General features: G+C 43.6%; 1 protein-coding gene across 5 annotated transcripts in view; it reads left to right on the top strand.

Annotated features, from left to right (window-relative positions):
* Positions 1-20,697, top strand: part of NRP1 (neuropilin 1) — a 137,751-nt gene extending 117,054 nt beyond the window's left edge. For 3 of the 5 annotated variants that reach the window (XM_036842417.1, XM_036842419.1, XM_036842415.1), the window contains 6 exons: positions 2,937-2,996; positions 9,126-9,263; positions 12,719-12,993; positions 13,485-13,581; positions 15,681-15,731; positions 17,852-20,697. In XM_036842417.1, the coding sequence (XP_036698312.1) occupies positions 2,937-2,996; positions 9,126-9,263; positions 12,719-12,993; positions 13,485-13,581; positions 15,681-15,731; positions 17,852-18,141 (911 nt within the window). In that variant the 3' untranslated portion in view covers positions 18,142-20,697. The remainder of the gene's footprint in view (positions 1-2,936; positions 2,997-9,125; positions 9,264-12,718; positions 12,994-13,484; positions 13,582-15,680; positions 15,732-17,851) is intronic. The other 2 variants (XM_036842420.1, XM_036842418.1) reach the window with 1 other exon arrangement.
* The last annotated feature ends 399 nt before the right edge of the window (positions 20,698-21,096 follow it).

Below are 21,096 nucleotides of genomic sequence, written 5' to 3'. Positions count from 1 at the left end.
TTAAAATCATTTATTGGGTAGATGGAAAACAATGCATTCAATTTTTTTTTTTTTTTTTTTTACATATTACCCTGGCAAAAAAAGTCATTTTCTCAGGCCAGCACGTTTGTTTCAATAATTTGATCTATACGTGTATATATTAAGAACTTCTGGGGGTGCTGATAAGGCTCACTCTATTCCCCCAACAAGAAGAGGTGATCTAAGAAGACATTCTCATGCTTTGTATTCATTTACTGCATGACAGCCCATTTGTCCTTCTTTAAAAGCTTATTTTGCTCTATGAAGCTCTGTGTTAGTCTTTTCTGAAGAAGGGCGGGCTGACGTTTGCCCGTGTTTGCAAGCAGCCCAGCCTGCCCCTAACCCACTATCTATTCACAGGTGAGCATCTCACCTCCTGGGCTCACACACAAGTCTGTACCCTCCTTGCTCTTTCTGTCACAGCTGCAAACTTTGAACGTTCAGTGTCTTAAAACCAAACGAAAAGTATTCTCCCTTTCACCCTGATGGTTGGCAGCATGGAAATTGGGATCAATGCTCTCTGAAGGTTCAGTCCCTTAACAGAGATGATGTCACTTTAATGTCTTCTCCTGGGGGTGACCTATTTGAATATAGGGGGAAATAAGTATTTAGCAAAATGCTCGTTATCTATAAACAACACTGAATTCCAGGTGAACTGTACCAGATGGATGGAAATGAGGAGAGGTTTTGCTCTCCTTTGCTTGCTTGTCAAGGTGAAAATTCACCCTTGAAGTTACTCATTCGCAAATGCCTTTGATGTCATTAGATAATACAATTGGCTTCAAAGGCACCAGGAGGCCAAATTTCACATTGGATCTGTGTGTACCCAACAGGGGAATTTGGCTCCCAACCTCTAACAAAACTGACAGTGCATATCTGTTTTTAAAAGTGAATTTTCACCTTGAGTCTTTCTCCTGTAAGACCACTGGGAACGGAATGCTAATGCGTCTGGCCTCCCTCCAATTCTGCCATTATAGATTCACCTTCTTAACCCATAATATATGTAATGGCTTCTCCTAGCGCCTGCCTCATTGAAGCCATGCACACGTGAGACCACTTATCCAGCATATTTACTGGGCGAGCAGGGGTAACACGACTTGGTGCTACAGTGGACTAGCTCAGAAATCTTCAGGCCATTTCAAGAGCTCAGTTTTACGGCTCTCTGATTCATGATCTGGGTGATTTCTCACCCGTGGGAGCTGCAGGATAGGACTAGGGCTCGGCCAGAATAGAGATGATTACAGTCTTTATTTATTTATTTATGGCCGTGTCGGGTCTTCGTTTCTGTGCGAGGGCTTTCTCTAGTTGTGGCGAGCGGGGGCCACTCTTCATCGCGGTGCACGGGCCTCTCACTGTCGCGGCCTCTCTTGTTGCGGAGCACAGGCTCCAGACGCGCAGGCTCAGTAATTGTGGCTCACGGGCCCAGCTACTCCGCGTCACGTGGGATCTTCCCGGACCAGGGCTCGAACCCATGTCCCCTGCATTGGCAGGCAGATTCTCAACCACTGCGCCACCAGGGAAGCCCTACGGTCTTTATTGAATGACACTACTGGAAGGTGTACAATGGCACCTCGTAGCCACCTCCAAACTTTCCATGATGGGCATGAGCCCTCCATGCCCTTACTTTATATCTTGGGAAAGCAAATAGATGCTCTCGACCATGATCTGCAAGGCAGACACACACGTGGAGAAATGGCTTTCTCAAGCACCAAAGTAATAAACAGCAAACCAGTTTTTCAAGAAGCGTTCAGGTGACGCTTGTGGGTTGCGCAACTTGAAGAACAGGACTTTAAAACAGAAGGCTCATGACGAAGGGCGGAAAATGGCTGAGCTAAGATACCTAAGCTAAGAGGGTAAATCTAAGTTTCCACTGGTCCCCAGACCACGAATTCCAAGTCGACCCAGGCTGATTGAAGTTGACAGCATTCAGGGTGTTGTTTGTGCAGTCTTCCAGCTCCTCGGGACTGTGAAGAAATGTGTCCCTCCGCCCCTTCCCCTTTTCCTGCAGCTTCTCCGAACTGCATACTGGGCGGAATTATTTGTCCTTGGGAAAAACAAACAACCACAGCAGCAAAAGAAAGGAGGAATTACTGCCATCCGCTTTAAAACTTCAGTTTTTAAAATAGATTGTGGGGACCAGCCTTGCAGCTCCCCCCAAGACACACATCTGAAACCTTGGGAAACTATTTGAAGCTTAGAGGTCCAGGTCAAGTTTAATACTTAAGTCACTAAGGACCTTGGGAGGCCTTTGCTTTTCACTCTTGCAATTGTGAGCGTCGTCGATTAGTCTGGGAGTCAAGGAATGCCCTTGGAAGGAAGTCTGGAACTCTCCATACTGCCTAGATGCTTTATGAATAAATGTATCAGGTAAAAAATAGTGGTTTAGGGGCTTCCCTGGTGGCGCAGTGGTTGAGAATCTGCCTGCTAATGCAGGGGACACGGGTTCGAGCCCTGGTCTGGGAGGATCCCACGTGCCGCGGAGCGGCTGGGCCTGTGAGCCACGACTGCTGAGCCTGAGCGTCTGGAGCCTGTGCCCCGCAACGGGAGGGGCCGCGATGGTGAAAGGCCCGCGCACCGCGATGAAGAGCGGTCCCCGCACCGCGACGAGGAGTGGCCCCCACTTGCCGCAACTAGAGAAAGCCCTCGCACGAACCGAGGACCCAGCACAGCCAAAAATAAATAAATAAAAATTAAATAGCCTACTTTATAAAAAAAAAAAAAAAATAGTGGTTTATTTGAATTTGATATTGTGGTGAACAAAATGTAAGACATTTGCTACAGCTGGAATTAAAGGAAGAATTATCTGAGGGAGCTGCTAGCCTCTAACAGATGTATGTAAGCCTACAGCATTCTCTACTAAATAGTACCTACAATGCTGCCTTTTTCTCATCTCATATGTTACTGTTTCTGTGTTTCAGGTGGTACCACTGTGCTGACCACAGAAAAGCCAACCGTGATAGACAGCACTATACAATCAGGTATCAAATACCAAAGAGGAAATGTGGTAGATTTCACATATGCCTGTCCTTTCCCACAAAATAGCACATCGCTACGGTTCTCAATTTCCGTTTCCCTCAAAGTCCTAGCAGAGATGCCACCAGCATCTGGTCCCCAAGCATGAGCCATAAACACTGCTTTCCTTTCATCCACATGTATATGCAGCAGGGAGCAACATTTCCTTCCCCATCAGTCATTGCCAAATGGTGACAATCCCCGCTCTCAGCGGAAGGAACCGAGGAACATACTTTGTTTAAACGCAGCACATCTAGGACACGGACTGTGTTTGCAAACTCAGGAGAAGGAAGTCTCCCAGGCAGCAGCCTGACTATTTATTTTCATCGCCACTCAGCAAATCGGAGACAGGCGAAGTTTGTCAGTTTTGTCTGCCACAGAGTTGGCAGTTTTACAGCCGCATTTCCAGTGGGTGCGCCACGAGATGCGGTGCAGGAAACCAGGGCTAGCAGTGCGCCCGGAGAGGAGCGCCCTCGGAAAGGGCACCACCTCTGCATCCTTTTTTTAATAGAGGCCCTGTGATGACTTTTAGAGCCTCTGGCTTGCTGTTGATCAGGGCCCAGCCACAGGGATAAGGTGGCCTCCCCCTCACTCTCTTTTGTATTCTGTTAGTATTTTTTGAAAATCTTCCCCACAGACACACACCAGGGGAAACAGTCCGTATAAGCAATCAGAAGTTTTACATACTTTAAAGTTAATCATCAGAGTGAGGTGAACAGGTCAGCTCACCAGCTTCTCCCATTTCCTCTACTGAAGCCCGCAGCCTTGGCCTCCACAGTCACTTCTTAATGGGGCATGTGGTGTACATCACTGTTTCCTCAACAGCAGACCCTCCGCAGCCAGCAGAAAGCAGAAAGGACTGCTCTGATTAGCATGCTTCCTTAAAGGGTGCTGTCACTCTTGACCCGATTAACCAGCAAAACAAACTTCCCTTTAGCTGAACTTAACCCCAGGTTCCCCCATGGCGGGCTCAGGGTGACAGACTCCCTGCTACCACTCAGCTCAGACACCCCCAAATACCGAAGATGAAACTGAAGAATAGTGTTCAGCTAAATTCCAACAGCCAGCCGGGAGTCCCTTCCACACCTTTTAAGGTTATAAAGCGTAGCCTCGGGGGATTGGCTGGCGGGCCCCTGCCTCCTGGATGGGGCTCTTGCTCTCGTCCCATCTTCCCTGATAGGAAATTCCTGGTTTCCCACTCAGCCCCACCAGGGTGGTTTTTATGGGGTAACTTCCTTGCAGGTTCTTTATGACCCTCTGTCACAGGGAAGAGGGGTGAGGTGAACAAGTGACGTTCTAATAATGTAACAAACATTTTAATTGTCGCTCTAGTTTTTCCTCTTGCCAGAGAGTTAATTACAATCACTAGGAAGTTGCCAGCTAGCTTGTTAGATCTCATCTCTTTTCTTGCCTGTCCAAAGAACTAGGGGTCATCAAAAAAGCAAACATGAACAGCAACCTTGGGGAAAATGGAAAGGTACATCAGATCCCAAAATGGGATGACTCTCCCTCAGTGCTGGAAGTCTTTGTTATCAGACCAGGAATGGCTCTGTGAACTTTTGATTTGTGCATGAGCTCAAGGCCTTTGTCTTGATAGCTTCGCAGAGGAGATCCAGAGCAGACAGTCATCTCATAGGGTCTACTGTGGTCAGAGGGCAGAGGTACAAATCGTGAACCAGTAAGACCCCTTGCTGCCACCACCTGAACAAGTTCACGTCAAACTGTTACCGAGTTCAGTTTCCTACTGCTCACCCCACGGCAGGTCAATAAATCGAGAGACGAAGTATTGGGACAAGGAATAGCAACTTTATTCAGAAAGCCTGCAGACCGAGAAGATGGAGGACTAGTGTCCCAAAGAACCATCTTACCCGAGTTAGGATTCAGGATTCTTTTAGACTAAAAGGGGAGGGGGTGTGGCTAGTTGTTGTAAACTTCTTAGTGCTGGAATCCTTTGTTCTTGCAGCTGTTCATGGATGTGTGGTCACAATGTTCCTATAAACCTCCAACAAGACAATTGTTAATTTTATATTCTGCAACTTTTTATTTCTATATGAATGGAAAAGTGTTATACCTTTAAAGGTCAGCCTTAAGAATGGGCTTTCCTGTATATTTCAGGCTATAGGCAACATTCTTTTACAAAAGTGCAGAGCCAACAAGACTAAGCATCGGCAAGAGAGCACAGGGTTAGAGCTAAAGGAATAGATCCAATATGCAGTCAGGTTTGTTCTTCTTCTTCTTTTTTTTTTTTATAATATGGTTGTGTTCTTTTTTTTTTTTAATGTATTTATTTGTTTGTTTATTTTTGGCTATATTGGGTCTTCGTTGTTGTGCGCGGGCTTTCTCTACTTGCGGTGAGCGGGGGCTACACTTCATTGTGGTGTGCAGGCTTCTCATTGAGGTGGCTTCTGTTGCAGAGCACAGGATCTAGGCACTCGGGCTTCAGTAGTTGTGCCACGTGGGCTCAGTAGTTGTGGCTCGCAGGCTCAGTAGTTGTGGCACACGGGCTTAGTTGCTCCACGGCATGTGGGATCTTCCCAGACCAGGGCTCGAACCCATGTCCCCTGCATTGGCAGGCGGATTCTTAACCACTGCGCCACCAGGGAAGTCCCCAAGGTTTGTTCTTTTCTATTACAGGACCACAGGGCTTATTGATGGGATGGTCTGTTCTACAGTCAGCCCAGAGTCCTTTACAACTTGCCTTGGTTTCCTGTTTTTCCATTGTCTGAGTCATGAATCTGGCTCTCTAGATCTTCGTTTATGGATAGTGAACTGTCTGAGCTTCTCTGAGGAGTTCCGTTCATTGTCACCTCCTGGCTAAGCCAATGCTCAGAGATCAGGTCTAACTCTGTGGTGTTCACCCCCTGGTCAGATGAACCGACTGATACCTGGATCCCCACTGTCCTGCAGGCACCTTGACAAGCAGCAGCAAGTTAGACCCTAAACTTGCATCATCATCTGATTTTGCTGAAGCCACTAGAGATTCAAGCAGAGTCTGAAGCCTTCATGTTGAGGATTCTTCTCAATATAATACATTCAGTGGGCATATAATATTCATATACTGTCTGGGTTGTAATCAGATGCATAAAAGCCTATTAATGCTCTGCCAGGAACTGATGAGAAACCCTGCATTTTAAATCCAGCTCCCCCTGGTGAAGCCTCTTACCCTCCAGGGATCCCCAAACATCCACTAGAGCAGTTCAGAGTATGTTCATGACCTATGGTTGCACTGACCCAGGCACCTCCACTTATTTCCACTGCAAGACCAGCCTATGAGTAAGCAAGCTTGCATACCCAATAGAAGTTTTGAAGACCAGATTTAAAAATTAAATCCTTGTACGTATATGGTGCTAATGATCTAACTCCGGGCAAACTAGGTTCACCAGGCGCAGCTGGTGCTGGCTCACAGAGGCTATAAATTTGTTTTAAGTTCAGAATATTGTTTCCTGCTATTTTGAAGAGTCAAGAAGGGATTTAGCCAGATTATTCCCAATGAATTTAATGAGAATTGTGCAGCCACAGGGCCTGGGTAATATTTTGAAGATTGAAAGGTCACACGTACTTAGTCCTATATACACATTTCATTCGTCCATTTGCTTTTTTTCTCTTTCTTTCTCTGCCCTTTTCTCCTCTGCTTCTGTCCTTCTCTCTTCCTCTTTTTTTTCCCCCCCTTTCTGGAAATGTTTTTGTGTATTCTGTGTGTTTAATAGCCTTTCTAGCCAGGCTTGAATCTTCAACATTGAACTATTCTGACTCCATACCCATCCCCCACAAAAGTACTGATTTAAAAAAAAAAAATTTATTTTAATTTAACAAGATTGCCATAAATTATATGATCGGGACAAGGAGATAAAAGAGTAGTTAGAACAGATCGCCATGTTAAATTCGTAGATTGGGAAGAACAGTGGAAGATAAAGGCTGACTTCCATTCACTGGAGCGGGAGAAGTGCCTGAATTACTCTTTCAGGCAAAGCCATCCTCTTGTCCTGGCCATGACAAAAATACCCAAGTTCTTCCTATATTTTATGACATCGCCAGAATAGTAATAGCCAAATTACGGATAGTATGGTTTTCTGTAAATTATACAATAAATTTAATGTATTAACAAGGCAAATATAACCAGAAATGTGTATGCTGTAATGGCTTACTGCCCTCCTCTTTGTGCATGTCTTATAAATAACATTTAAGTAGAGACCCCAGAACCACACACATATTAACATTTTCCCATATTAACATTTTCTAACACGAGATTACACAACAGTACTTTCCGGGGCTGTGGGCGTTGACATCCAAGGTTGTTCAACCATTCTGTCACTGTTCAGCTGACCACTACTTCTGCAAAATTCAATCTTGCTGCACAGAAGCAGGGCAGATTTTGGAGAGGGTTTCTCATGCTTTAAGAAGGTCTATTTCATGGTTATGATGGACTAGGCATGAAATCTGTCTCTCCAATGACACTACCGCTGTGAAATATAGCCCTTTGCCCTAACTGAAAGTGCTCACGTTATACACATCACGTGACTTACTAGGTTTACTTTCCCAGCTGTCCCTGTGAATCCTTTGGCAGGTCACACTGTCATCGGATGGGAGAATCCATCCTGCTCAGTTTTGACACTGCGTGTGGTGCCTTCCTTCCAAATTTCACATTAGCATTTGAAAAGAGTTCCTTGGAAACTCAAAATGCAAAGTAACTCATTCTTATCTATTCAATAAACCTTTCCATTACAATCCCTCCTGCCATTGTTGAAGTGGGGGAGGGGCCAGGGAGCCCAGACTCGGAGAAGAAAGCAAGATATTTGTGTTAAATGCTTAGACAAAGTTAAAGAAAAGATCCAAATGAGACAGGCTCTCAGCCTGACCCTAACACAGCATATAATACCATACTTCCCTTATTGTACAGAGACGTTGTTTTGCGGCTTTATTTTTTAGATCAGTTGGCTAGCTGCCCTAGGCACATTCCTCGTCGTCTCAATGCTGCCATCTTGTGGACACCTGGACTCAGTGAGAGGCAATGACCCTCATTAGAGAAACCAGCCCCTATTGTGTGTTTAATTTTATTGTATATTCGGGGGAGGAGCGGGACTGGCAGAAACAAGAGAATTTTATCTTTAGGATTATTTTTTATTGTTAGCTCAAGTTTCCCCCCCCAAAATTCCAAGCATCAAAGACTTCATTTTCCCCATCCTTAAAAAGTTAACCAATTTCCCCAAAAAAAGGGTTGAGTAAAAAAATAAGGCTATAGAGGTTTAAAAAACCCCATAGCCAAATAGCACCTTGTAGAACACACAAATCATTCCTGAGAATCCCTTCATACTTTCCTTTTAGATTCCAAAGGCAGCATTTTGAACGTTAAAAAATATACAAGTGGGTACCTATTCAAGTATGCTTTGGCTTTACTTGACCTTACATTGAGGTTTTAAGTGGGGCAAACAATTAATAGACAAATCTGAAAATTCACTAAAAAAGCAGAGGCTTCCAGTTAAAATTAACTGACCTGATATAAAGCACAGAAGTAAAAAATAATCTTATGAAATGCTTCAGAGATCTGCCAGTAAAAACCTGAAGCATAAGCTGGTGTGGTGAGAATACAAATAACCTCCAGCGTGAGATATTCAGCCAAGTCACGTTTCTAGACTTTTGAGGTTCATGGGTCAATCTCTAATTAAGATTCTTTTCATTGGTGGATATCAATTTATATGACTCATCCTCAAGAGCAGAGTATCTTTCATATTAAGTATTGCGGAAATAGGGAGAATGCTAATAGAATATACATGTAATATACATGCTTTGGAAAGTAACCTTCCTGAAAATTTTATGTAGCAATTTGACAGGCAGTCCATAATCTTTTTGAGCTGGATAAAAAAAAAAAACTTGTTTTAAATGTTACTAAATATGATGTTGTAAGCATTTGGACTTCTCCATGCATCTTTTGAGTTTCCTGGTAATCCTGGATTTTGTGGCTTTCCTGGAATTTTCAAACAGACATGAAGTTATGTAAATCATGCTTTCCATGAACGAATTAAGGACCTCTTTGACCTAAATGATTAAATGTGTCTTTCTCTGCTTGTTTCTGTTTTTTTCCTTTCCACCCACTGAAGAGTTTCCAACATATGGTTTTAACTGTGAGTTTGGCTGGGGTTCTCATAAGACGTTCTGTCACTGGGAGCATGACAGTCACGTGCAGCTCAAATGGAGTGTGTTGACCAGCAAGACGGGACCGATTCAGGATCACACAGGTAACGGAGGGTTCACTGTGGCCTCATTTCTTTGAATTAGAGAAAGTGTTACTGCGGAGGGTTGATGGGTCTCGGAGTTTAGGGAGTTTAGAAAATACTACAGAGCATTCACTTTTGCTTTTCTTTTCTGGAATTAACATCATGCCCTTCCCTAGTGGAGATTCCCTTAGGCCACTTTGCAGAGAATGCTGATTAAATGTGGCAACTGATTGGCCCCTCTGAAAACTAGCAAACTTGGCAAATCAGTGTGTGTGAATTAATACCTGTTTTCTACTTTTTCTGAACATTTTTCATGGGAAATTTCAAATGTATTCAAAAGTAGAAAAGAAATAGTAAAATGAACCCTCTCTGTACATAACCCAACTTCAACAACCATCAAATCCTAGGAGTCTTATTTTATCTCTAGCATCCTGACTCTGGATTGTTTGGAAGCAAGTCCAAACACCACCATAGATGGTGTCATCTCGTTTATTTTACAGCTAAAGAAACAATAAGTGAGTTTAACGCTTACTCTCTTGACCCATGAAGTGGAAATGGATTGGGGTAGGGGTAGAAATCTTGTTCTTTTGAGGAAGATTGTAAATCTAGCCCATTCCCTCTGAGCAGATAGAAACCTCACCACACCGCAGCTCACAACCCACCTCACCTCCTGTCTTCCTTTCCTTCTAACTCCTAGTCATTTTATCACCCAACTTGAAATATGGAATAAAGAACCATCAGTGTCCTGCAAAAAAACGCACACGCATACCCTCACACACACACACACATACACACAAACACCCAACCTGCAAACTTCTGCCCTAATCAGTGATACTGACAGGACTGCTTCCTCAAGTCATGTTTCCCAAAAGAGACCCCAGAGGGGCATTTGCTGATGCTGAGAAATCTCATTAAGCCAAGTTTCCCCATGCCTGTGCTTGGGATGAGTGGGCCAGTGGGCCGATGGACAGGCAAAGGGTACTTCATGCCTTTCCCACTTTGTTGTTCACTTTTTCCCCTGTGAATACAACCATTAAGTAGGTTGAATAGGCCTCTTTCCATCACAGCTACTTCCTTTCCTAATAAGAATGACAGGGAAATTGGATAAAATTGGACTCCTTCAATTCTGAGACACTTTCAATTGAATCTTAAGACAAGCAGTTTTAGAAAACTTAAAATACTTTGACTGTAAATGGCACTGTACATAGAAATGGCATCAAATTAACCAAATGCAATTAGCTGAAATGAAGGCAGTAATGGTGGAAAAATTGATGCAAAGTGAAGCAAAATGGCTCAGTAGGATCTGACATTCAAAGGAGGTTAAAAGCTATGTTAGCCAGAGACAAAAGCTAAAAGGCTTGCAGAAGTACAGGGCTAATTGAGAAAACGGAGAGAGCGTCCCCGACCCAGAACTGTGATAAAATCCCTGAAAGGAAAAACATCAGCACTTTGTGTGCTGGAGTGTCAGAAAAGGCGGGCTTGTCTTAGATTAGCGGCTGAGAAGTGCGATTCCTTCAGAAGGATTGGTCTCTTTTGTCCTCCCAGACGCCCCGATTTACTTGGCAGTGGTGCCAGGTCTGCCCAAACCAGGAGGAACCCCTGCAGCGCTAGACACACAATCACTTGCCAAGAGAGATGGGTGAGCCCGACATCTGAAAGGCAGGAACTTGTTAACATGAAAAAGTCTGGATGAAAAGAGCCCCCCACACAAGACACACGCACACAGCCTGCCACAGATCATGTGCGGCACTTTGCAAATCAAACGTGGAGATTTCTGAAAATCAACACCATCTAGGTACAATAGCCTGCGGCCCAATTTTGGATTTATCAAAGGAATCCCACATGCTTTTCTGCATTTGACCTCTAACAATGAAGCTATGTCCCTCCTTTCAGAGGATTCCCGAAACCCGCATCTTCCTCTGCTTCATTGCACATATGCTATCAAGCTGCCCACATACACGGCAGATGCAGTGAGGGGCACTGGAGATTCAGGTGTAAAGGAGGGAACCCAACCCTGGAGGTGCTCACAGTCTGGTTCCGGGTGGGAAACGGCTCCAGCGCAGGGGGATGAGAGTGTCCAATGGCCGGGGGAGCAGTAGTGGCAGAAGGCAGCACAGGAGGGGACAGAGAAGCGGCCTGACTCAGGGACCATCTAAGCTAAGCATCCTCAACTTCATTCTTCTCCATAAGATCGGGGACGGGGGGCAGCAGCAAGACGAGGGCATGTCTTACCTGCCCGTCTTGGTGGGCTGAGTGAAGTGGCACCATACACACACAGGTGAGCATCATTTGGTAAATCAGTGGGAGGAAACAGACCCCAGGGGTGACTTGAGTCTGCGTGGTCCAGAGCATCACACGTACTGCTGGGGCCATGGTTTTTATTTCCACCCTCCTTTCATTTTCCCCGCCCACCGGTTTTATTAAGAGGGCTTGGGACCCATCTCAGACAAGCAGCCAGGTGAGGGAGGAAAGCGGCTGAGGACACGTCCACTTCACCTGGACGCTGCTGGCTCAGGATGTGCCCACATACGCGCAGTGAAAGAGTATCTCCCAAGCACACCAGCCTCTGGGGCAGCACACCGAACATCCTGCTGCCCACTGAGGCTCAGCGTCAGATCCATATTTTCAGCAGGTACGGTGTTATAGTAGCATTGCTATTTGCAGAGCAAACAGTGAAACACGAGTTGTGTGTTTAGACCAGGTGGTGGCAGAAGGCAGTGCTCCCACAGGGGTTCATTAACAACAGAGCCAGGAGTTAGTCCTCCAAGCTCGGCAAGCATCTCCGTTGCCAAAATGGCAGGTTCTAATAAGCGTCAGAAGTACAGCCTCACCTCTCCTGGAACCAGAAGCCCACATCAAACAGGAGCGGGGCTCACAGCTGAGTTTCAAGCTCTCAGGTGTATTTAAGGAATTTATAAGCCATTAAAACAAACTAGGAGGAAAGAATCAAAGTTTAGCGGGAAAAAAAAGATTGCCAGATTATTTGGACAAACTGCAGCTTTATTATCAAGCAGTTACAGTGACCAAAGCATCATCAACCAGAAGTCTACCTGCTCCAATGGTAAATAAATAAGAATACATCTAAATGTTTCCATTTAGTGTCTGTGTTCACATGCGCGCTGCTGAAGCAATCTTAAAGTTGCATGAAAATAGGTCTTCCTGTACATCCGATCTGCTTGCAATGGTGCAGAGACCAACACAAGTCATAGCCCGTGTCCGTGTGACAGTGCGTTCCAGATACGTGGTATCAGACGAACGCTGTTTACAGCCTCTGTCACAAACGTGCTTTCACAGAAGCTGAGAGCAGAGCCTCCAGTGTCAATGAGGTTTCCATCCATTGCCCACTTTCCCTTCCCCTGCACGATTGGGTTCTGGTGCTCAGCCCAGGAGAGAAGGTTTGAGTAGCAGAACTTGATAGAAAAGAGACAAAGGTTCATCCATTTGGCCACTCTCTTTAACACAGCTTTTTGTCACAGCAGGAGATGGCAACTTCATCTACTCCCAAGCTGACGAAAACCAGAAAGGCAAAGTGGCTCGCCTGGTGAGCCCTGTGGTTTATTCCCAGAACTCTGCCCACTGCATGACCTTCTGGTATCACATGTCTGGTTCGCACGTGGGCACGCTGAGGGTCAAACTGCGCTACCAGAAGCCAGAGGAATATGACCAGTTGGTCTGGATGGCCATTGGACACCAAGGGGACCACTGGAAAGAGGGGCGTGTCCTGCTGCACAAATCTCTGAAACTTTACCAGGTGGGCCCCCTTCTCTAGGATGGGGCGGGTAGCTGTTTTGGGGTCTCTGGGGTAATATTTGAAAGTTATGCAAATGAGATGCGGAAATCATTCCAAATTTTATTTCAGGTGTTTCGTGAACCTGAGATACTGCTGCAATGTTGATAATCTCAGTAGCATATTTCACAGTCTCCTAGATTACAGACGTAGGACCGACTGCTGAGAAAGAAGGGAAAATGCTACTCAATAATTATTTGGGGCTGTCACAATGAACATTCCTTTAATTTGCTGCTTTTTTCCAGTTTTAAATTCTGTATCATACAAAGATACAGTGAGGAGAAGTTATATGCCATCCCCAAGCAGTTAATATGGATTGAAGAGCGAATCGTGTGCTCTTTCGAAATCTCACGAATTTCATTTACGTGCTGTGACTTGAGCTGAACAAGCATTTGTAAGCACTGTTATTTGGGACCCAACATTTAAATACTGTGAAAATGCTCTCATTTTGTTAGGTGATTTTTGAGGGTGAAATCGGAAAAGGCAACCTTGGCGGGATTGCAGTGGATGACATTAGCATCAATAACCACATCCCTCAAGAGGACTGCACAAGTAAGTATGGGTTGCCGTAGAAACCAAAGCAGTGCTTGCTCAGGGCACGTGTCTTTCCACTGAATGGTCTTTGTCGTGCTCATTTGGAGCTCGAATTTTAATGTGGGCTCTAAGCGCATCCTATAGAACGCGTGGTCTGGTACAACAGGGCATAAGGCCAGGTCAGTCTACCTTTAGCTGCCCCATTATCTAACCTGGTTCACTTAGAATGTCTGGCTGGTACCCACAAAACTACACAAATAATATGCAATCCAAAGATCATAGCAAAGAAGAAACTCACGGTTTCCAGGCTGTGTACGCCATGCCTAAACTTGTGATGAGAAGTGGAAAACTCAGACATCTGGGTAATTCCAAATATCTGAGTGTGTCAACAAGCAGCAGGCCTTTGAAATTTTTTATCAAGTAGATTTAATGAAGATTACATTGTGAATGAATCATAGACACCATTATTCCTTGCTTTATTACAAATAAGTAGATGTTTCTGACTCTAAAAACAGTTGAATTGACTCAAAAGAATAAAGGAAATTTAGAGAGTTTGCCTAGTATTTCAGAGTTTATGGATTTCATCGATCTGGTGTATACGAGTAAGAGTCTGACGTAGAAAACCAATTCATTCTCCCAGTTCTTGATACATAATTATACATAGCACCACTAATGGCAATGTAATAGCACAGTAATTAGTCTTAAGCTCCATTTGCTACACTTAAACTTTTGTTATATATCATTATATAATAGGATGTTAATTATAACAAAATGGAATAACCCTATTGGGCAAATTTAAGACAAAGGAGGCCTGTTGGCTATAATGGGTTTTTGGTCATTTCAGCAATTTACAAAGCTTTTATTATACAATGTATTGGATATACGTAATCCCTAAAGTGGCAATAATTTGATAGGGTCGATTGAAGAAATTGGGGGAAAAAGAGGGCAGTGAATAAAGGTCTGCTTCCTGCCACAGTACTTTGCAGACCTTCACAGAAAATAAGGCTTAATATTTAAGTTGCAACTACTTTACAAATTCCCCACATCCAGGTCTACACAGTTGTTAAAATGTATGTTTCATACAGTTACACGGGGCACGTACTACTTGCTTTCCTTTTCCAAGATGAGAAGGTTGATGGTGATGTTTTTTGGAATGGGAGAGCAAAAGCTCTACCAGCTGAAACCAAGAAGTACATTCAATCTGGTCCAACAGGTTTTCACTGACCACCTTCTATGTGCAAAGCAGCGTCCGAGTGCTACAGTGAATGTATAGAAGCTAAGACAAGTCCGTGAGCCTTTCTGTTTTCATGTGACTCATCTGCTTAGCTGTGCTTACTGCTGGGCGTTATACTCAGAAAGTCACAGCTAAAGCACCATTAAAACTTTGTATTGCTGTAACAATGAAAAGGCGTCTAAGATAATTCTACAATTATTCGACAAATATGTTTCCTTGAATATTTAGCCATGGATGCTGGGAGATTATCAGCTCTTTGTTAATTATTCATGCATTAATATAACAAATATTTATCGAGGCACTGCATATGTTCTGAACACTGTTCTAAATGCTGGGGACATAGCAGTGAACCAGGTCCCTGTGCTCTACTCAGAACCATAAGGGATACCAGGACTCCACTCCCTCCAGATTCTTTCTTTTTTTTGGTAAGACACAGGACACAATCTCTGGCCTTAATGAGCTGACATACCATATGAGAAACTGACTAACACTTACGAAGCAGTTATCTACAAAAGCACAGGATGGTAGCCATATGTGCAACTCCACTTCTGTTTTCTATTTTCACCAGATTTCCCCACACTCCAAATGCCAAAACCATTTCCCTCCACCCTGCTCTTCTCCTAAGACAACACTCTCTGCTCCAGCAGTGCTTCCTGGATTTAGATCTGACACCAATTCCCTAGTCATTTAACAATGCCTCTCTATAGCTCTCCAGTTACTTGGTGGGGTCAGATTGTACTAAAAACTCCAAAGGAAACCCAGCAGAGCCATTAGTGTGGGGTGTGTGTGTGTGTGTCTGTATGTGTAAAGGTTTATGTAGTTTGTGTGTATTGTATTTGGTTGGCAGTTCAAATATCTCTTTCAATTTTGTTTGACTTGTCAGAACCAGCAGACCTGGATAAAAAGAACCCAGAAAGTAAAATCGACGAAACAGGTAAATTTGTCTTGCTGACCGATTTTTAAAATATTTTACTGTGGCTTTCAGTATATTTATGAAGAAGCTTTCTGGAACTTTGGTGCCCTGGTGTATCAAAGCAGCTCACATGAAATAAACACCCACATCCGTGGTACTGTGCCTGGGCTCTCGTCAGAGTGCCCTCTCCTACCTGCTCTGCAGACTTGGGAGCCGCACACAGTAAGAGCGTCAGCCTGTGTAAGGGGGTGAGCCCTGGGGACGTGTGCTACCCTGGCCCTTTCCTGCCTGAGCTGGAAGAGGGGGCTCAGAGGACAATGACGTGAAACACTCTCATTTTATAACTATGGACACAGGAAACTAGTGAAGATGGTTTCTTACCCAAAGACCTGCAATAATTTTCACATAATAATTTGAAACCAACCCAAATTCTTGTTCCTGGTTGATATCCAGATATAATCTTTAGAGAACGGGAGCCCAATTTCTGTGATAATCTGTTTTGTTTGGGCCATCTGTTCCCAGCCTTCTCTACTGAAACCCTCGTTTTGCGATAATGATCACAGTGTTGATGATAATGATGCTGCTGATGATGATGGGGGTTTACTGAGTAGCTAGTATGTTCCAGTCGCTTTACAGGAGTTATCTTATTTAATCCTCACAGCCGCTCTCTGAGTGTATTTATCCCCATTTTACAGATGAGGAGATTGAAACTCAGAGCAGTGACTTGGCCTTAAGCAACACAGCAAATTAGATGGTAGCCTCAGACTTCAGACTGATTAACTCGAAAATGTGTGTTTTCGTTGAACACTGCTTTGTGATCCAACGCAAGACATTTGGTCGGAGTTAGGCCTTGCCTGATATTATTTTATTCCCAGAAGTCTCTGCGCCTCCTGCCAGCAGTGGTGGTGTTGGACACTTGCCCCAGCGTCACTCACAGCTGCTGCCAGCAGTTCTGTGCCCTATCCATCAACAGCAGCACCTGTTGCCATTAGAAATGTGGACCTACTATAGCCAGACTTGGACTTGATGGAGACAAATAAAGATGGCACCATGTCTGCGGTTGGTCATATTAACACGTGACTCGTTTAGCTTAGTTATGTAGTCCACGCTGGGTTGTAAACTTTATTAGAGGTTGTTTCAAAACAATGTTGCATCAAGGAGAGAATATTAATATGTCCCCATGGCTTGTTTCCCCCTATTTAGGGACTTGCGTCTCATATTTTTAGTTTTCTTTGATTGGAATCCTTGTTGATGAGAACACCATTAAGTAAACACCAGGCCTGTTGCACATTGACATTTTAGTCTCATTTCTAGTCCCAGGTAATGAGACTCAGAGCTCCCATGTTAGTAATTTCTCATGTTCCACTCTAAAGAAAACATTTCCCCAGTGCCTGAGTGCAGAGCTGTGTAACCATCTCCAGCGAAACCACCAGGGCAGCAAAGATGTTGATTATTAAATGTGTTCTATTCAGCACAGCACTGACCCAGCTTCTAGATTGGAGCCATAAGCCACTTTAAATGTCAGCAGCAGGCATGCCCTCCTTCTTTCTGAAAGCCCTCTCCTTCTTGAGTGAAACCACCATTGACTCAAGGGGGAAACTTGAAGATTTGATAGGTGGTAGCAGTACCACACAGAAGGACAGCTTGGGCGGGTTCCTCGTGCCCGGTTTTGGGATCAGGCAGATGCACCAGGAATGGTTAAATCCCCCTCTAGACAAATGTGTGACGAAGCATTTTGCAAAGTTTACAGACCTCATATCTGTCCAAGGACGAAATACAGATTACAATCTCACAGATGGTGGGCTGCATGAAATCGAAATTAGATTAGAACCGAACCCTCATTGTTTACCCAGAGTCAGTGGTTTCCATGCGCTAAGCTTCCTGTCAGAATCACAGCACCAACACCCAATACCCTTCCCTCCCACCTTCAATTCCCAGCAATGAGTCAAACCTAAACGTTGGTGTTTCTTGGCGATGGGGGAGCCAAACGCCCGCTGCAGAAATCCCCGCAGGCTCTTGGGGAGGACAGCCCAGTCTGGACGTGTGCTTCACTCCTTTCTCTTTCCTTCTTCTCCATTTCTCTGTCTACTGTCATCTGGTACGTTGGCAGCTCACGGAGCCAATTTCGTTTTTCTCCCCAGGGAGCACCCCAGGATACCAAGGCACGGGAGAAGGTGATGAGAACATCTCCAGGAAGCCGGGCAACGTGTTGAAGACCCTGGACCCTATCCTCATCACCATCATCGCCATGAGCGCCCTGGGCGTCCTCCTGGGCGCTGTCTGCGGGGTCGTGCTGTACTGTGCCTGCTGGCACAACGGGATGTCGGAAAGAAACTTATCTGCCCTGGAGAACTATAACTTCGAACTTGTGGATGGCGTGAAGTTGAAAAAAGACAAACTGAATCCACAGAGTACTTACTCGGAGGCATGAAGGCAGACAGAGGTGACCAGGCAAGCAGGAGAGTGGAGCGGAGGACAGAGCTTGAGCTGGGGACCGGCTGATCTTTCACTGTTCAGGCTGGGAAGTGCGTTAATGATGCCAAGCCAGGTTTTCTCAGGAGCTTCGATGAGTTCGGCCGACAGACGTGAACAACTTAGCTGTGTTAACAATCGGAATCCTGTACAGTCAGCTTCTTTCTGTTGGTTTCTTTTGAATAATCAAATGCTGGTGTTGAGACCAAGTATGATTGACTTAATAATTCATTTGGACTCCCCCTTTCCCTTCTCTCTCTTCCTCTTCTGGATTCTTTTCGGAAACTGCAAAATCCAAGATGCTGGCACCAAGTGTATTCAGTGGGGCCCTTTTGATGGACATGCTACCTGCAGCCCAGTGCCCAGAATATATTCGAGTAACCACATTTCAGTGGACTCCTGAAGCTGGCCTTGTGTATCATCGCCCGCGTCGTGCATAGGCAAAGAAGGAGTAGGATGTTTTCTGTTAAAGTACCGTAGCCTCAGTACCAGTCTAGTGTGTCAGCTCTGTTTACGAAGCAATACCGTCAGATTTCCTCGATGTTTTCCAGTGTTGTACTCAACCTTGTGCTGTGAACTCCATACAGAAAACTGTGCCATCACCAAGCACTGCTGGCAACTGGGTGTGATGCCGACAACCACAACGAAGAATCCTTGGCACTGGCTGGTCTACGTCCTCTCAAGTGCCTTTTTGTTTGTACTGCTTCTCATTGTGTTACATTAACCCGCCCTGTTTCTCGCTGGTGAAAGCCCTCCTCTTGAATCAAACCCTGGTGGCCCACTGACTAAGAAGAAAGTATATTTTAGTGTGAGATGTCAGCCTCCGGGTAGGCAAGGGCTCCGAAGATTTGGCAACGTGGCTTAATTGTTCTGCTTTTTCCGTAGTTCAATTTCATGTCTCTTGACCCTTTTGTATAAAGCTGCAATATTCTCTCTTACTGTTCTTTCATATGGAATGTATTTTCAAATGTAAACTCTTTCTCTCCTATCTCTCTGTCTTTTTTCTCTCTTAGGATTTAAGCATTTGCCATTATCCAGAAAAGAAACTTGCAGCTTTAACCTGCTGGTAATGGCAAACACTTTTACTAGACTTTATGTTGGAAAATAAATAAATAAGGGAAATTCCTAACTTTGCCCTCCAAAGTCTAACTTTGGTTTCCTTGTTAACTGGTTAAAGTGACAGTATCTTTTTTCCTAAAGCCGTTTGTCTGTCTATTCCAATCGAAATGATCTTTGATAGAAATGTTTGCATTTAATAGAAATAGTGATAAATTGAGAGAAGAAATAATACTAATTGGCTTTCAAGTGAGACCCAAAGGAATAGAGTTCTCCCCATATCCAAAAACAGGAGATTTTTACATCCAAATACACAAAAATGACCCATGAGAGCCTTCTTGTTTTGGTATTGAGTCAGACAAGGGAAGTGGAAGAAAGAACAGTTAATTTAAGAAAGCGACAATAAATCCTGGTGCCTGGGGATGAAGTATTTTAAGATGACAGAGGGGAAGAAAATGAATAAAGTCAAAACAAATGTTTTTAAGAATTCAGTCAGCAGCAACCCTGAAAAAACAGAGACTTGAATGAATGCTTCTAGAAACTTCCAGTGCCTCCCAAACAAAAAGCCTGCCTTGGGGCTGGCAAGACCTAAGCCTCCAATGGCACAGAGAGGTAAATATCTTATCAGGCAGCATTGAATTAACCCAAAGAAGCTTTGGTTGTTTTCCGTGTATTTGTGCCATGCCGTGTTGTACCGTAAGAACTTCCTCCCTTCCGGCACTGCTGTAGGTCTCACTCAAATATATTTGCGGGAGTCACATTTGCATCATGGAGGGGAAAAGTCCATTCATCCTGGTCTAATTGAATTGAGAATGCCTTTTGTTTCCAGGAAAGTATTGATCACTATGAAAGAAGAATAGATTCTTATCTCCAGAGGCATCCATTCAGCCGTTATAATCGTACCAGGATGAAAGCATTAAGACTTGATTTATCTTTAAGGCAACTGGCTTACAGTTGTCTTCAGCCAAGGAAAAATGATACTGCAACTTTAAATTTGAAAGTATCTTGCACTGATAAATATATTTAAAAATTATATGTTTATAAAGTTATTAATTTGTAAAGGCAGTGTTACAAAATGTTCAGTTTATATTGTTTTAGATTGTTTCGTAATTTTAAAAGGTGTAAAATAACATATTTTTTTCTTTATTGAGATCTATAAAGCTTTCTGTAGTAAAATGTTTTCATTTTACTGGTATATTATTGCTTCATGTTTTGTACCATCATAAAATTTTGTGCAAATTTTTTTTACAGAAATTTTTATTTTCTATGACAATATGACACTTGTAAATTGTTGATTCAAAATGAACAGCGAAGCCTTAACTTTAAACGACATTTGTATTCTCAGACACTGAGTTGCATAAAAAACTACATAGAACTGAACTGTAACTTAAATTCCAAACTATGACTACTACATTCCAAAGAAACAGTTGAATTAAACATTTTCCTAAAATATCCCAAACCTGATGGCTTTTATTATATTAGCTTTGTTATTGTTAAAGATATTGGTATTATTCCAGCATCAAATAACTTTCAAGATTTTTTAAAGTTCTCTTTTAAAAATAATATCCTAATAAGGAGAGAAGATTAAGAAGACATTTCCTGAAAGAATATCAACCCAAACTGGATACTTGTCAAGATAAGGCATAAAGAATTTGGCATTATAAATGGAAAATTTTCAACTCCAAATCTTGTATAAAATGTTTCTATATTCCATTTTGTAAATTTTTTTCTTTTTTTTAATGAAATTCCCAAATATCTGTTGGTAAGTTTTTTTCTTGTAGTGACTAGATAATAAATCTGACAGTGTTTAGGCATGCAGCTAAGCTAAATTTTGAGAAAGGGCAAAGTTGAGCTACTT

This window comes from Balaenoptera musculus, chromosome 2 (assembly GCF_009873245.2).
Source record: "Balaenoptera musculus isolate JJ_BM4_2016_0621 chromosome 2, mBalMus1.pri.v3, whole genome shotgun sequence".
Lineage (NCBI taxonomy): Eukaryota > Metazoa > Chordata > Mammalia > Artiodactyla > Balaenopteridae > Balaenoptera > Balaenoptera musculus.
Note: the sequence above shows the minus strand (reverse complement) of the source record. Positions and strands in the feature narration are given on the sequence as shown.